This window comes from Dermacentor silvarum, chromosome 9 (assembly GCF_013339745.2).
Source record: "Dermacentor silvarum isolate Dsil-2018 chromosome 9, BIME_Dsil_1.4, whole genome shotgun sequence".
Lineage (NCBI taxonomy): Eukaryota > Metazoa > Arthropoda > Arachnida > Ixodida > Ixodidae > Dermacentor > Dermacentor silvarum.
In genome coordinates, this window is record NC_051162.1 from 86,008,549 (window position 1) to 86,026,790 (window position 18,242).

Below are 18,242 nucleotides of genomic sequence, written 5' to 3' on the forward strand. Positions count from 1 at the left end.
CGCCGCGTACCTTGGATGTCTATTCTAAAATCTTCGTCATACTGCTCACTTTGTTGTAAAGGTTGCGCACCATACCGCTCACAATAGATCAAGCTCTAGACACGTTAAAAAATAAAGCTTTGTTTAACCTCAATTAGAGAGTATTAGGGAAATAAGTAGAAAATATTCTTTTCTTCACACATAGTCTGAGAAAATGTGCGACTGCACCTAACTTTGTTTGCCCCAAAAATTCACAGCATGCTCTGCGCAGGTGGTGCGTAAAGTAATCTGCATATCGTCAAATGCCTCTCTCATCTCCCTCGCCGCCAAAATTCGTGATTCGTTTACGGCATCTTCATCCCTGTTGCCTTTCTTGACATCCACCTTCTTTCTGCCTTAGATGACTTTAATTTACAGCATCTTCATTCCTGTTGTCTTTCTTGACATCCACCTTCTTTCTGCCTTAGATGACTTTAATTATCCTATCGGTTGTCAGTTACGGTTACATCACCACGTTGTGATCAACTGCGACGTATGCGTCTTCGGTCGAACCCATTGATACGTTACAACAAGCAGCACACGAGCTAAGCGATTCCTGAAGAAGGGCAGCAGAACTACTTTTGATGTCGGTACGCTCTTCAAATGCGTCGCTATAGCGCTGTGGTTAGCGCTAGAGCCGAATGCAGCTTCCTGATATCAGCATAGGGAAATGAACTCCACCGCTACGTCACGTTCATTGTGAAGCAACAAAAACTCAGCTCTCAGGGACGCTAAATTGCTCCTTTCTAGATGCGTTCACAAAACGACGCGCGTTCACGAAACGACGCGTTGTATCACATTTACGTTTCGTTTTCATATTTTCCCATTCTCTGTCTCCGATATTATTGTGTTGCTTATGCATGATCAATTTATTCTTTTCGTTTCCGGTAGGCATGTTCTTCTTGTGCAGTACTTGCTTGTGTTTGCCATTTGGACTGGGTTGTGCCTTAGTCAAGTCCGTGTTGTGGCTTTTTGACCACGGCCCCTAGCATCACGAATGTTGGTACAAAGCTTGAATAATATTTTAGTAAACACAAGGCGATTTCACAAATGTCACATTCAAATAAGCAGTTATTTCCGGATAACGACAACACAAATTCTAATAAGGCATCTCAGTTGCTCCGTTTTCAAACGCTTCGAAGGCAATTTTTAAGCGTATTATTATGGTGGGTTGGCCACTAGAAGCTCTTCCGCTTTCATAGGAGCAGCAATAGGTGAACCACGAATTTTTCGGGGCACCATCTTTGCTGTCCCGGTCTGCAAGGACCACTTGCTGCATGCTGTCTCGGTGGTCTACGGACCCGGATACCCTGTAACGAAATTAGAACTACCCTTCAGACACGACAAAGGGGAAGTTAACTATATGTGATTTTGTTTGTACTCTGTGATTATTTGAACCGTTCTTCTTGAGCAGGATGTAATATACTTCTTTATTTCCTAATGCTTTCGCTTTGTAATCGCAAAATCAATGCAGGCCTTTAACGCATATTCTACATTGCGTCCTTTTTGGATTGCGTGTTTACTGCAGTCTTTTTTTTTAACTTTTGCTCTTACTGTGCTGTCTAATGCTAGCTCTCACTGTATACAACTTTATTCGTATACTGCCCCGACACTACATTGAGGCTGTAAGACTCACGGAACTTTCATGGAGAGAAAATTTACCTCGTTCACTATGTCTCGCATCTGTGATGCAAAACGTTGCAAAAGCGGTGCTGGGTTTTAGTTTTTATATAATTTTTGTAAATATACCGATTCAGTTAACCGCTCGCGACTTGACCACAAACACATGGCTGTGCGTGTGTGTGCCTGCATAAACATTCCTTATCTCATTCCTTCCATCTTTTCTTACTTATTTTCCACTTCCCGATGTCGGGAACGGAGCTCTGTCCAGATTAGTCTGCTTATCTCTATGATCGCTTCCCTCACTCCCATTGAATGCGCAGCAGTGACACCGTCCGTGATCCAATAAGGCGGCAGAGTGGAAAGTGTCGTTGCTCGAGCACTTGATTATCACAAAAGCCTTCTCCAACATTTTTCGTATTCTAGCGATGTCTTTAACACCTTGACTCATCCCGCAGTCCCAGTCACTTCGCTGCTTGTCGCTTGATTAGCATCAGTCAGCACTTATAACAAGTGGGTTTTGTGTCACGCATCGAATAACAAACATTAACATAGCGCGCTCAATCCCCGGGGAAGTAGCGTTCATAACGTGGGCGCAATAGTTGGCAGCAAGTGTTTTTTTTTTGCCCTTCAAGCGATCATTATTAGCTGCCGCTACCTTCCCCATTTCAACTGTACCACGTCTGCGAAAGTGAGCATATCGCCCGACTTTTTTGGTATGACCGACCCGCGTGCATCCACCTGCCAACCTTCTCATTTCGCTACAAATGCTCGCACTAGCACTCAAAGGAAGAAAATCTAGAAGAGATCCCGACGTCACAATTCTGAAGCCTTGCCGTGAAATAAAAAAAAACGTGGCTTTATGGTAAAAACACCCAAGCACGTGATCGCAAGCGACGTGTTCAATTCGCCTCCACGCAGCATCGCTATGTTTGAAGTCTGCTTGTTTGCTGTGCCTCTCCCGCTTTGCTTAATTTGCAGACGCTGCGGTTCTAGTGTTGCCTTTGCAGTGGCAACAATGTATTGAAGCCAAGAACTGTAGACAACAAATGCGGCAAGCAGAAAGAGAGCTGTCAGGGCCAGCGGCGCCCAAACCCACCGCGAACCAACCCGTGATTCCCACGATTCAACGCGCGATGTGCGCATTTTCCATTACTTCCCAAGTGGAAGGAGGGAGAGATCAGCTTCAAAAGAGGCTGCCTTGCAATAGTTGGAGGGCTGATGTCATACTCCTTCCAAGTTTTATAGCAAAGCTTTATACCCTAGTTTGCTCGTCGGATATATTTTTAAATATATATAGACAACTTGGTGCACTACGTGTGTGCTGGCTGCTGCCTAGCCGAGCACGCAACTTGGGTGACTGAGTACGTTCTGGTTCTTGGCCACTGCCCCAGAATTGATGCGTCACTGCGACACAATGTGTTTGACGCAGTGAATGGAGTTAGCTTCACGTCGCACATCTCGATGCATGCACCTCTCATCAACATTCTTCCCTCTGCAAGCAGCATTCATCGCCTTCGTCATCATGACGCGCAGACAACTAACAGCTGATGAGGTTGTGTCCCTGTCATCCGCTACTGTTGCTAACTCACCAACTCAAACAAGCTTCACGTCACTGAGATTCCAACAATGTGATGGATCTGCGAGTACTGTATAGGCTCGTGTAACGTCCGAATTTTTTTCTCAGTATTGATGAGGTGCGGCCCTTACACAGGACCGAACCTCTTGGTCAAAATTGTGCACACCCCCGAGGTACCTTTGTATTAGAGTTCAGCCCGCAGCTATCGCCATTTAATAGCAGCATGCGGGAGTACGCCGCGCATCGAAATTTGCCGATGTGCGCGCCCGGCATCGAGGCAGCGAACGCGAATGCTTCTCCGTTGGATTTATTTTTCCAAATTTTGAGCTGCCAAGTGGGGGGTGCAGCCTTTTCACGCGTCTATATGGCATTTACTTTCTCCATTCTGGCACTCATAGCACGTCGCGTGACTTTCAACACGTGGCTTGCGAGCCCGAGCGGGCATGGCGTCATGATACCTGGCCCGATTGCCATAGAATATAATGGGCCCGCTCCCAAGTAGGCCGCGGTGATTTTGACGTCACCACACTTTTGTGACGCAGGGCTTGGTAATGGAAAATTTAGGCCTATAGGCATGACGTCTTAAAAGCAGAGTGCACACGGCAGAGTGCTAGCTGTCTTGAGCTATGTCGGTTGAGTTTGCTCGAAAGACCGCTCCGCCAGGGCCGCGCATGCGCAATCGCACTTGCGACATCATGGTGGCGATGACGGTGGTGGAGAGAATTCACCTCCAGTGTCCACACAATTTCTATGGTTTTAGTATGTGTGGTGACCACAGGGAAATGGCTCTCTCGAAACCGGAACAACCTATAGGAACGCATAACCGCATCTTTACCACACATGTGGTCTGTATATGTTCTTATTGACAGCCTAATAACACATGGAGTTTGTGTTTCTTTAACGAAAGGACTCATCCGGAGTTAAAAGGACCAAAATGCCAGAAGGGAATAACTAGACTGATTATCAACTGCCGTCTATAGGCAGTTAAGAGTCTGTTTTAACATCCACGGACAGTTCATAGACTGTTCAAAATATATTTTTTTATTTTATCCACGTGAAATTTTATCCGCGTTAAGCGCACCTTCTCTCTATCTGCGTTTGGATCGTCATAGGCGAACCCACTACGTTTATACAATATTATGCGGCCGAGTTCACTGGTATGTTTAGTATATTGTTCATTGCTTATTTCTTATGTTGTTAGGCGTTTTTTTTTCTAGGTGACAGGTCATTAAGGCGTTAAATCAAGGACAAAAGGAGAAATATTAAATTGCATTCGCGAAATAATTTACTGCCTATATGTCACAGTGCTAAGAAAATTCTCATTATGGACCTGTTGTTTTCCAGAAGTGTCCTGTGACATTGTTTGTGCATGCATGTATATTGCTCGCCTGATTCGGCTAGTGGTATTGCCAATATAGGGACAGTCACCCCGTCAAATAAAACTGCATATCAAAATAGCTTGCAGCGGCTGCCCAATCACTGTTTTATGTCGAAAAGAAAAATACTTGATTCCATTGAGTTTGGTTCGTAACTCTACTGCCCTCAATGCCCACTGATCTGCTTCTATCTGTGTAGACAATACAAAATTTATTCAAGGGTTCTGATGTCTGAGCACCTAAGCACTTTATTTTCTCGCGATTCGGTGATGCGGTTGTACATTAGCACAACCAGGCATTCTTATTCACTTATTGAAGCAAAAAGACGCACGAGCGAGGCATAATGGAACTTACAGAATCGCCATTTGCAGTGGCAGAAATTTCCTTTGCAATAAGCTTCGAGATTCGGCTTTCTGGGATGCTTTGTCTTACAGTATTTCACACATTGCGTTAGCACGCATTCTAAGTAAGAAAAGAAACGAAACAATGCGATCAGTCGACAACGAGTGGGTTCTTTGCGATATTGATAGTGCAGACTGAGTGAGTATTAACCAAAATTGTACGATGTTTCTCTGTACGGCGTTATTTTACAGTTTTACAGCGAAGCTGTTTGCCTCTCAGTGGTCGACATTTTTCATGTCCGTCCGTGAACAAAAATTGTCATCATTAGCAATGCCTCATGAACCTCCAAGCAAGCAAACTTTCAATGGGTCATCCCCCTCGTAATGAAGATGCTACAAGCGCTCTGCAAAGTGAAGCAAACAGTGCATACATTCATTTAAATCACCCATACAGCACACAGGACAGCATACGTTACAATAAAGAACAAGCTCAAAACAAGCATTTGAACCATAAATACAGCATTGCACACCCCCCTCAGCAGTTGTATCGGTGGTTTTGCAACAGCTTCCTTCGCAGAACCGATATGGCAAGTAATTTTTTTTTCATAAGCGCCTCCATAAACAAAGCGCCCTGCAGCCAGAACTACAGCCTTTCTATTTCATCTCCTTGCTGGCATTGCGTCTTGTAGTGTAAGCTAAAGTGAATAAATAGCCGAGCTTTATGTCTATTCCGTCAAGATGATACGCACGCCATAGTCTCGATCATTATAAAATCTCGCTCAGGGCATGAGCGTAACTAGCTGTTCCGTTAGTCTCACACAACTTAGGCTCGCCACCTGCTACTACTGCTTTACCGCTTCTCATTCTTTCATAACATTTTCTTAAATTTGATGTGTCAGAAATTTTACCGCCTGTCGCGCTAATTATAGGGCGATGACAATCAGTGCTTTTAAAGTGAGCAAAACTGTATTTATGGCAAATGAGTTTTGCGGAAATACGCGTGGCGGAGAAAACTTCATGAAAAGCCCGACTGCTGCACCAAGCTAAAAAGGGAACCCGTACGGTTTCTCAAAGAAAAGTTTGCATTTCATGAAAAGTTTCACACTTTCATGAATTTGAGTTTTCTTTGTAGCTTCATACGACTATTGAGTGGACTATTGAAGTCGTATGAAGTCGTATGAAGCCGAAAATATTTACTGCTTCCAGGGATTCGGGACCTTGACATGCCCCGTGGAATTCACCACGTCCTTTTTATTACTCTTACTGATCTCATCACCTCCATTAATGACCATAAGAACGCGCGAAAATTATATGACTATTTCAAATGAGTTTTTTTTTTTTATCCGCCGTGGTTGCTTAGCGACCACGGTGTCGGGCGGCTAAGTACGCGGTCACGGGATTGAATCCTGGCCACGGCGGCCTCATTTCGAAGGGGGTGAAAGGAAAACACACCCGTGCACTTAGATTTGGGTGCACGTTAAAGAACCCCAGGTGGTCTAAATTAATCCGGAGACATCACTACGGCGTTCCTCATAATGAGATCGTGGTTTTGGCACACACACAAATATGACAATTACGTTTCTCATAGGGGACATGGGTGGAGTCCTGATGCACTCTAAAGCTAACCAACTAACACTCATCAGAAGAATGTTAACTATTAGTCCGTGCTTGTAAACCCATGGAACAGTTCGTCTTTAAAAAGCGACTGCCATCCATCCACATGTGCATCAATATGGCGCCAAACAACCATCACGTCATATCTGGGCATTGTTGCAATGCTCACACTCTCATTTGGAAAGTGCCCAGACCCACTTTATCAACGGCTGATTTCAGAGCCTGGGTAAACGTGAGGTGACTTTGGCAGGCATAATTCCACTGGTTCTTTTAGATTCCGAATGTTCTATCTATTACAATGTTTTTGTACATACCTAATTACGTACAAATGTTTACAGGAGAAATAGGCTAAAATTCAGACTAGTTTGACTGAAATTTTACCTATTTTCTAGTATTAATTACATTTCACTCATTATAGCTTGGAGCACTTCACAGGCTAAGTAAAACATAACGTGATGATCGACGCTTACACATTTATTCGTTCCTTTAGGCCGCAATATATATTACCCCCCACTATATCAAGATATTTTACTGCTTCAGTCAAAATTGCGTGATTATCAGCTACTAGAATTTTATTGCTCCTGCTAATTTTAGTGTATTTTTCTTTAAATCAGTGGAATAGCTGTCGCTTCGAGGACATTTTATTCAAGATGGGTCATTATGGGAAAATTGCAGCTGCGGGAAGAGGTGGCTTAAAGAGTTGTAGTGACGCTTCAGGCTCCTATCGCGAAATCCTATCTGATTCAACACCTCATACGGAGTAAAGAAATAAAGCATCTGCTTACCCTTCTCCCAGCCGCAGTAACACACCCCATCGTTGCACCTCGAATAGAGGCCGACTTTTCGGCCATACTTCTTATGACAGTAACTCGAACACTTCTGCTCTTGACAAGCTGCAGGAAGGCATGGCAGGTACCACCTATCATTTCAGGTCACTCTCGACATGCAACATTAGCCTAGGTTTGTCTACAGACAATACTCTCCTGAGAGGGAGCGATCACATGTTCTTTATGAAATGATTTGCATCATTAACGGTTGTAGAACGTATCGATGCTTTTGTTTTTCCTTTGGCCCACCAAAATAGAAAATGTGCATCTTTAGCAACGCCATATTACAGAACAACAAAGGGCAAAGAAGAGAGGCCTCGACCCTGAAGCCAACGTTTCGACAAAAGTACTTGTCTTTGATTTTACGTAGACAAGTCCCAGTATCGAAACTTGAGCTCCAAGCAGGAAATTTTAGGAATTGGCTGTAGGCTTGATCACTTCAAATATCTGTCATCCTGAATACCACATGGGTAGTTTCCAGATATTTACAGCAAAACTTAATGAAGCAGTGTAGAATAAGGGGCTTTGAGAGCTCGTACACCGTTCTCTAATGATGTCCCATTTACCAACCAAGCTAGGAATCTGTCGGAGCCAGTGACTGTCGTCACAAGTCAGTTTAGCTCCCCGAGATGGCGAACGCCTGTCCCAGATATCTTCAATTACCCGTGCCCTTCCTGAGCCTACTCCATTCTATACCTTTAGGTCTTCTAATCCTATTACTCTACATTGTGGTTGGATCCTGAGGAAAAGCAATTTAATATCTCAAACTCAGGTTAAATTTCGCACCGCAGCAAGAAAACTGGAGAAATTGAAGTTCGAGGACATCCCCATTAAGAACCAAAATTCCCGTTAACATAGTATAAGTGTAGAAAGCCTAAAATAACAAGACTCATTTTCCTCATCGTGCCGCATTATTACGGAACAGAACAAATAAATAAACAATTACTATAACCTGTTCCTGCTATGCGTTAGCCCGTATTTTGAAACGCGAGAATGGGGTTACTTGCTTGATATCAACCCCAAGCTAAAAATGTTTACCCTCTCTAGAGAATATAGCCTTGACACGCTATGTGGAATCCGCTACGTTCTATGTTTCTCTTTCTGATCCCATCCGTAGAATTAAGGATCACAATATCATGCAAAAAACTAATGCATTTGAATCTTAAAAAATAACAATTTGTGCTTACCATCATGCCAGCTGCAGTAGCACATCTCATTAGTGCAGTTTGCATATACATGTTTCTTCTGACTGTACTTCATTCGGCAGTAATCCTGACACTTCTTTTGTTCGCACACTGCATAGACAATTCATCCATATTGGAATGCAGCACGTAACGCTGCCAGGCAGATTACCATGTACAACTTCTCATGAGAGCTAAGACAATCGGTGGCAGAACACTTCTCTACGTTTATGAATCAACCTTCGTCTGAAAAGGTTATACTGGGACCCTGGACGGACCCTCGTCGTCAGCGTGCTGTTCTGAGGGCTGTCATCAAATTCTTGCATGGTAGGGAACTGGATTTGAGACTTGAAAGAGTATTCGCTGTTAGAGTTGAGTCACCACCATTTTCGTCCCCATTATCAACACTCCAATTTCAGTGCCCCAATGTGGAGTAGCAGGTCAGAACATTGACTCTGTCGACCTCTCAGCTTTCCTAACATAATAAATGTATCTCTATCCTAATATAATCAAATAAGAACGCGTCTGCCCATACGCAAGTATAGTTATTAAAGACAGAGCGTACCGATTCTGCCCTTTCTACTTCAGGGAACGCTACTGAAGGCATCGAACACTTTCTATAGTCACGCATAAGCTACCGCCATGTGCGCTGGTCTCTTGTTAAAGACTTCCAGATGAAAGACGTCCCATATGCGTATCTTCAACATTTAGAGTTTTGAAAAAAGCTCATTATAGCTCGCAAGGAACCTTTTCACATTGAACGTCTAGAGCGCAATTATTACCTAGACTTGCAGCAAATATCGCACTGACACTGCAAGAAAGGCTCAGGCAGAACCATTTCTAGCCATTAACTACTACGGGAAAAACGCACGAGTCCATGTTACATTATGTTCACTCCGATGAACAGTTTTCTCGAGACCATACTAAATGATGAGGCAGGAATTCTAAACTTATACTGTGAAGACTGATTTCGCTAGAATAACATGATGGAGATTATTTGTATTATGGACTGAAGACCATTTCAATCGCATCAAGGAAAGCGATGACTCCCGAAAGTGTGCTACTTCAATGAAAGTGCGTTGTGTTCGGGCTAGTTGTTTCGAACAGCAATAGTTCAGCCCCATTGACGCGTTTGTTCACCCCACTTTCCAGATGATGAACAGGAAAAGGCAGCTGCCACTGTGTAAACGCGAGCATGCGCACCTGTGCGGTAGGAGCAACGGCACACCCCTCGCTCGCACTGTCCTCCGAGCTTGAGGTTCTTGTGCTGCTTGTGCTGCTCCTTGCACATCGCGTCGCAGGAGGTCATGTCGCAAACGTTCACGTTCCTGAGTCACCAGAAATTAATGACATGAACGTCAACGGTTTCTCTCTCCTTTCTTTTTCTATAATCAGAAATTGTAACGGTAAGGCTAAAAAGTGAGCCAATTAGTACCGCGCAAATCGGCAAGGTGAACGAAGTTTAATGACTAGGAAAGTTGGGCCCCCACCTGAGCGCAGCGTGAAGCTACAAACGAAACTGAAGAGGCCAAGGAGGTAATTTAAAAGGGTACACGTGTCAGGCAAAGAGATAAATGAGGTGGAAATAACAGGCAGGCAGGTAATCTAAGGGAGGTAAGGTCCGGTTTGCTACCCTGCGCTTGGAGAGGGGTAAAGAGAGACGGTAAAATGTTTAGGAAAGCGGTGAAGGCAACCACATGCACGAATGTGCGGTCATGTAGCAGTCGTTTAAGTAAACCTATTGAACGTAGGAAGTTCAGTAGAACCTTCATCACCTTCTGATGCTACTTCCGTTTAGGCCTGCATTCCAGGTTCGCCTGCTTCGAAAGCGACCGGTCATCGAGGCGTGCGAGCAAAATCTCGAGTGGATGCCTTTGCGGGCTTTAGCGGAAACAGTGGCAAAGCGAGTATTAGGTGGTTTTCTCGCGGCCATGATCTCAACAGGCTGAAGTGCAGGTCATTCTAATGAGGCAAGCAAAATAGTGAGCAGGACCTACACCAATTGATCTGCAGTCGGTAAATCCCTTAGAAGGAAATGATGTCGGAGAGGGAAACGAGGAAACAGTCCCGTGGGACCCGTATTGGTTCTATTTTTACCTGCGCGCTGATTTCAGATGGATGGGGTCTTACCCTTTCATGAAACACTCTACCACACCCGCCCCCCCCCCCCCCGCGGTAGTTAGGGTGTCGCATATCTCGTCTGACAAGCTACTGTAGGTGTGATTCTAGTTGTTGATGATGATGACAGCGAACAGCACCAGAGCATACGAGAGACAAGCAAAGTGATCGAGACAATCGCAGCACGCACTAGCGACTGAAAATTTATTTATTCATCGCACAGAATAAATGCTGGTTGACGAGCAATAAACTTCGGATACGCGTCAGCACAAGTACAAATTGAGAAACACAAGCCTACTTCGCGTCCATAGCCGATGCCGACCGGAGGCAGAAATCTTTCTCTGATTGCACAACAGCGGGCCTGCTGGCACAAAATTCCCCCAGCAATTTTATCTCAAACGCGTTTCCATATTTTCTCTAGCCAGCCAATCAGCCCAATAAAAATTATCTGGGGACATCTAGGTTTGAACTGCAGAGACTGCAGTCGCTCACCTTTGCCTCAGAGAACTGGCGGTTTATGCAGATTTGGTGCATAACCTTCAGTTGTTAGTGCTCCCTGTAATCGTTTGTCTCCTTGCTAGTCCCTCGTGTTCTATGTCACCATTTTCTGCCATGTTAAGAGTGCACTAGCCTGAGAATACGTTTTGACGGATGGATTATCACTCACACTGCCGTTTCCTGACCTGCTTGTCAACCCTGTTGGTCTCTTATCACACGGGAGCTCTTTCCTTGTGACTCGCAAAACGGCAAGCTGTTTTTCTAGAACTGCAACAAAAATTACTTGCCATAACAATGTCAGGTCTTTCTTGGAATTGGTACCACTGGCACACGTACTTTATCTATTTAATCACCGTCTTTACTGTTTTGCCGTTCTCGCCATGGTACTTTCTTTTATTTATACCAGGCATACTTACCTAAAGTGTTGCGTACACTACACACTCCCTTGCTACAATACACCGTGCAAGTTCCGCATCATCTGCATGCGGAGGGGCAGGCGAGGACGTAGTCCATGTGTTACTGGACTACCATGTGTAGTGTAAGCTTAGCCAATCACTATGCTACAAAATTAGGGCTCTACGTAATATTCCGTTGTCGCCTAGACCATGCTTGGACCATGACCAGTTATTGTGTTGGAAATCACAGCATTTTGCATTGAAATAATTTTATTACTACGGACATGCGTTCTAAATACTCGGGACGGTATATATTAGAACTGACCGTGTGAGGTAGTTGGTCACATACAGTTCGCTTTTTTCTCAAGCAATTTTATGTACTCACTCGAGTTCGATGTTGGCGCTTAGTTTTTTGGCAACGTTCTGTTTCTATCTTCGCCCGTGCAGAGTTCCTTTTATAATTACATTTTCTTGTTTTATTTATTCATCTTGAAAGGGAAGTTTAAAGCTCCAAGATAAGTGGAATAGTGTATCCAGATGCGTACTGCTTCAAACCGAACTCCTCAGACCTGATTTCACCCTACCTGCTGCCGCGTCAAGTGCATTTTTGAATAAAGTTCCACTTGCAAGATGCTACGCGCCGTAGTGGGGCATCCGTGTCTGCTGCGACATCGTTTTGTGGCGCCATTTATGATGCACTGAACGAACGGCGACTGTTGCCTGAATGATTTCGGCGCACAGCTTTCCGTTCATTTCTGCCGTATTTTTTTTTCGCTTCGCCGGATTACATTTATGACGCACGACTGGCTTCAGACAATATTACATAAACCAGCGCAAACACCAAGTATGAGTTACCGCAAGCTAAATTTGCATGATTACAAGTCTCGGAGGCACATATGCCCTACAAGAGACTTCCGACAAGGTGCTTCAAGAGCTTACATTAAAACTATGTAGACTTTGCTATCAGAAGTAACAGTGGTCTCATGTGAATGGAAGACCTTTAAATAACAACGAGCTTTGCTAACTCTGGATCCAAAAATAAGACAGATCGCATTTCCGGCCACTCCGTAGCAAAATACTAACAAGTCTTCAAAAGGTGTCGACAAGGCTCTGCGCAAGCGCAGTATGTTTTCAAGCCGAAAGTCAACAAATAATAACAAGCTTCCTTTCGCTTACACTCCATTTGTTTCGAACGCCATGGCTGCTGTGATAAATACTATGCACGTCGATACGGTCAGCAGTAACAGCATCTTGGTGTTTATGGTGGCCTTCTGCCGTATAGTTCACCTTGAAGTGGCCATCTGCAAAAGGTGAGTTTCGGAAAATGTTTAGAATTTTATTTGGTCTGCTACAGACGGGGTTTTCTTTAGAACGCAGCTCTTAATCACCCGTTGCTGCGGTGAGTGTCGGCGTCTAATCGACCGTAAACGGCCATACCCTTCTCCGAGGAAAGCGGAGGAGGGTATGGCGAAAGCGTGAGAAGAAAAGCGTAGTGCGGCGACGATGGCTACGAGATGGCGCCAGAGTAGCGCGCGTCGCCTGGGAGGTCTCTTGGCGGCGGCTGCTGTGAATCGAGCCCACGCGTCCCCCACGCGCTGGCTCCCGCGATCTCCAGATTAGTGAGGCAGTCGCGCCCCACTTTGCACGACACAGATTGTCCGCGCCAACCAATATATTGTAAAATGAATACCCGTGCAGAGCTGCGCGCAAATTTCGCATTAAGAAGTTTCGTAATCGTCGGTGACTTTTTTCCATTAATAAAGACATCTTAGGAAGCGTGCAGCATGCCTTTATGATGCTACGTGGGAAGATGATACTAAATAACGTAATGTAATCAAGGTTTATTGGTAAATTACGCTCCTAAATTTAAAAAATTAAGTTTTACGTGCTAAAATCACGATCTGATTATGAGGCACGCCGTAGTGGGGAACTCCGGAATAATTTGAACCACTTGCGGTTCTTTAACGCGGACCTAAATCAAAGTGCACGCGTGTTTTCTCATTTCACCCCCATCGAAATGCGGCCGCCGTGGCCGGGATTTCATCCCGCGACCTCGTGCCTAGCAGCCTAACACAATAGTCATTAAGCAACCATGGTGGGTTTTCCTAGATTAGCAAAACATATGCCTTACCGTGACCGAAGGGTTCGTAATTCATAAAAATCGTAAGAAGCTAAATACTGTCGGCGGCACCTCCGTGAAGTACCCGCAATAGACCCTGTGAGGTCATGAATTTTAAACCAGGTTATATGGCATTGTGACGTTGTATTGTAATGCATTCTCACCGAAATGAAGACTCAAGCTAGCAATTTTTGAGAACTCTCCCTTCACAAAAAAACTGCCTTAAAATGTGAATTTTTCTTTACGTCAGTGCCGTCATACTGATGCGCTGGCACCAGTGATATGGCACAAAAATTTGGGGAAAAAGTGTAGTTTGCGCTGCATTATCAATGCTAGTGATCATCCTTAGACCGCCAAATAATAAATACCCAAATGCCGAAGCAAAATATTTTCAATGCAGCGATCCACAACGGTTTCCTTTTTATCATCTACAAGTGATATAAGGCATTCAGCATGCTATGAAGACGACACCTAAAATTAAGTGAAGGGATGAGTGGACAACTTTAATAAATGTTATTTTTCTCATTTCTTCGGTTGCGTTACATGCATATTGTCATGGAGCGGCATAGTTTCTCGAGTCAACGACACGCCAATTAGCGGCCGCCAAAAACGTCGTGTTCTCACGGTGCGGCATATAGTTTCGAGAAAGCGACACGCCGAATAACCGGCGTCAAAAAAAAAAACGTCGTGGTCTCACGGTGCGGCATATAGTTTCGCGAAAGCGACACGCCGATTAACGGACCAAGGTGTGTTCGTGTGCGTCCGTGTGGTGCAGTGTGGAGGGAAATCTACCGTTCCTTCGCCCCTGTTTGAAAGGGGCGCGGCCAAGACTTTTGGGAGGAGTCATGAAATAATTAGGTCAACTCTGCATACCTGCAGTTCTCCTACATAGAGAACTAGGGAAAGGAGAGGCTATTTAAGCGCAGGTTTTGGGCCCTGCTAATCAGTCTAGAAGCTGAGCCTGTAATCTACTGAGAAGTAGTCAAGGAGCTAGTGCCTTACAGTATCGCCTGGGCCGCCTAGCCACGTCGGAACTCCAAGTAACTAGTTAACGTACGAGACGTCAAACCAGCGTGTGCAACGAAGCTCACGGTGCTTCGCCTCAAGTGAGCTCAACCTGCTTGAGGGAAGTCGTCAGATAAAGACTCCCGGGAAACCCAGCCTAGCAATCGCATCCACCTCGACAAGATCGGCCCGCCAGCATTCTTCGGGAAAGCTCTGCGCGCCGACTTCATGGTTTACGGACTTGCTGCTGCTGCCAGGCCACGCGTATGACATCATTTCTTTTCTTTTGAACTTTGTTTTCATTTGAACTTCGTTTTGGTCAATTACTGTGAAGTGTATTCTTGTATAATTGATCCTCGCACTGTTTCATTTTCATATCTACTGTTACGGCTCGTCGTATTTATTTGTCGTCATCATTGTGCTATATTAAGTTCAGATGTGTTAGTTTTCTTGTGTCATTTTTATTATCTTTTGTAATTTGTGCGTCATTATCAGTCGATAAATATCTTTTTTTGTTTACTGCCAACTCTGACTCTTTCACTGTGTTCGCTTGAGTACGGAACGACCAACCGGCTTGTATACCCCGTCGATCGACTTCACACCAACGGCGAACGGGTACAGCCGTGACAATTCATTGATTTCATGCTATTGAATAGTTACGTTCCAGCATTTCAAAACCGGTCAGCCTAGTCATGAACAGCGGCTTGGATTCATGTGAAAACGAAAGAGCGGTGAGTGACGCAACTTTGAAACTCTGGCATAGATGCACTCCTCCCGCACTCCTCGTGGTATTAGAGAATTACGCTTACTTTATTACTACAAACGCTCCTTTCTGCATAAGTTTCCTCTATCTTAACCACTTTAGTTGTTTTTCTCTTCTTTGTGTTATATAAAACAGACTTGGTCGGAAATACAATACCACCACCTACGTTCGGTACCCTCCATTCAATTGTACGAAAGTCTGCGGGACGCCACCCGAAGACATAAGACATAAAGTGACGCCACACGAAGACATAAATTGGTCAGAAAAACAAATGAAAATAAAAATATTTTTCCGGAAGCTAAGCACGCCAAATATCCAGTGTTCTCGGTAGAGAGTCGACCACATCTAATGTGAACACCTCATTAGTATTCAAGCCAGTAAAACTACAGCGTTTATTGTACTTCACAAGAGAAATGTTCGTTATACGATGTGTCATCATGGCGTCAATAAACACAATAATGATTTTTTGAATTATGTACGGAACAACAGCTTCTATGATGTTTTGAATACTAATGAGGTGTTCACCTTAGATGTGGTCGACCCTGTACATTGCACTTATTTCAACAAATAATGCCAACGAGGATGCGCAAATTTCAGTGAAATACTAGCTCTGCCCGTTAGTATTGCAAATATTGCACTTTATCTAAATAATCTTTACTGCATTTGAGGATTATAGACTCACATCTTTCATGTCGATGTAACTATTTTAGAATAGTAGATTGACTTCTACCATTCACGTTTCCACGTTTCTTCAACATGCACCTAAATCTAAGTACACAAACTTTTCTTGCGTTCCGCATTCGAAATACGAACGCCGCGGTCAGGCATCGCGCCCGCCACCTTGTGCCGAGCAGCAGGACGCCACAGAGACAGACCCACCACGGCGGCTAGGTGCCTATTACTGCAAGTTGTAGCCGGCAGAAAGTTTTCTACATTGAGAAGCAGGTCCACAACTTACTTTAAAACAGCTAAATTAAATCAGATACTTCGGTTTTACGGGCCAATAACCACGATCTGAGTAGAAGGCAGAGGGGGTTACGGAATAATTTTGACTAGTGGAGGTTCTTTAAGTTGCACCCAGTGCACGGTACACGAGTGTTTTTGCATTTCGTCCTCATCTCAAGCTGGCCGCTGGGACCCGGAATTGAACCTGCGACCTCGTCCATAGCAGCGCACCGCCATAGTGACTATAACAACATTATGGTTGCTGCTCACGTTTCAAGGCGCAGTAAGTGTATTTCCCAACAAGAGCACCATGGAAGAAACTGAGGTAACATAACAAAACTAGCACTTCAACTATAGACAGGACAGGCAACATATGGGCACACATCACATGGTTTATCACGTCTTAACGAGGGGAGGTAAATTAAAGGGCACAACAAAAAAAATCTCAAAAATACCTTTGTGTGTTTTGGGTTCCTTGAGAATCGTTCTTCTCTTACCAAGGTTGGTCACGTTTGTGAACACCGTTTCGGATGTTCTGGGAGCCTCGTATGCAATGTTTTCCGATACGCCCTCAGCATTTTGACGCGCGTGCTTCGAAGACAGAGAAACCGAAGAGGCACTTCAGGGTGAGTACACCGAAGAAACGCGAGCGTGTTCGTCTCCCTCACAATTGCTATGCTGATTGCTCTTTATGACCATGTTCTCAAGAGCGGCAAAAAAGGAATGAATTCTCCTCCCGGTATATCACACCTTCTTTTTGTGAGAGCCTTCTGACACGTGCGCTGTGCTTTAAATAAAGGAGTCTCTTTCATTGACAGGCGAATAGGTTATCACAGTTCTCGTAAGATTCACCGCTTTCATGCATTTTCTTTTTCTCTTTTTACTACCCAGCGCCCTTTTGACGAGGCAAGGCTGACGTATCCGCAGTGTGTGGTCTAAAGCTATGCTGCAAAACTAACCACATTTAAAGTGTGTTTGACCATTCTGAACCGTGAGTTTTATTGACAAATTTTGCCATTTCAGACATTGAGTACCGGTTTTCATTAATATCAAGGTCAGCTATAAAGTGGAGGGAGTACTTCTGAGCTATGTTTAATTTAAATACGTGCACGCTTTGCTTATCATCAGCCTCGTTTTAACGAGGTACGGCTGAATAGTGGGCTGTTATGACCTAAAGATAAGATAAAAAGGATCGAGTTTTAACCTTCATTTCACCGTTCTGGAACCTGAAGTTGAATGGTACAAGTGGCCAGCATCGCCCCTGAATGAGCTAATAACTATAAAATGAGTCATAAAACCACAAAGTATGATACATAAAATATCCGAATCGAACTGTAAAGGGATATGACTCCTTCGGCGCTCTGAATAATTTAAACGCATTTGTACTTTAATTTTAGCTCCCCTGCTATCTCGCAAAAACGACAGCATTCCAAACTGGTGTCATTCTCGAAATTCATTCCAAGTGGATGCGCTTGACAAGCTCACCGGCCACAATTCGTGAATTGTAATATGCACCGTAGAGTAATTAACCAAGAAGTTAATTAGTGGAATATATGTGTCGATTTTGCGTGCTACTAATGCTTCCAATAATGCTTCAAATGCTTCGAATAACGCCGGTGAAAAATAAGAATTACCTTACCATCCACAGGCGATTTTTAAAAATTACGGAAAGCTTCATTTTGAACACCCTGTATAACAGCCACTTCCTCTCTTGCTGCAGTCATACAGCAAGGACGCGAACGCCTGTTTCGTTGCTCGCGATATAAAATATGGATGAAACCTGCATTCGCCATCGTCACATGTATGCCTGCGCACTTCGCTTCAGTCTTTCTTGCTATTTTTT

At 44.2% G+C, this 18,242-nt stretch overlaps 1 protein-coding gene across 1 annotated transcript; it reads right to left on the reverse strand.

Annotated features, from left to right (window-relative positions):
* Positions 1-1,102: 1,102 nt before the first annotated feature.
* LOC125940434 (uncharacterized) lies at positions 1,103-16,983 on the reverse strand. Its single transcript, XM_049656584.1, has 7 exons — positions 16,855-16,983; positions 12,744-12,868; positions 9,760-9,884; positions 8,563-8,670; positions 7,334-7,441; positions 4,948-5,055; positions 1,103-1,328 (listed from the first exon to the last, which is right to left on the reverse strand). The coding sequence occupies exons 2-7, from the start codon at positions 12,815-12,817 to the stop codon at positions 1,312-1,314; spliced, it is 540 nt and encodes a 179-aa protein (XP_049512541.1). The 5' UTR covers positions 12,818-12,868; positions 16,855-16,983; the 3' UTR covers positions 1,103-1,311.
* Between the last annotated feature and the right edge of the window lie 1,259 nt (positions 16,984-18,242).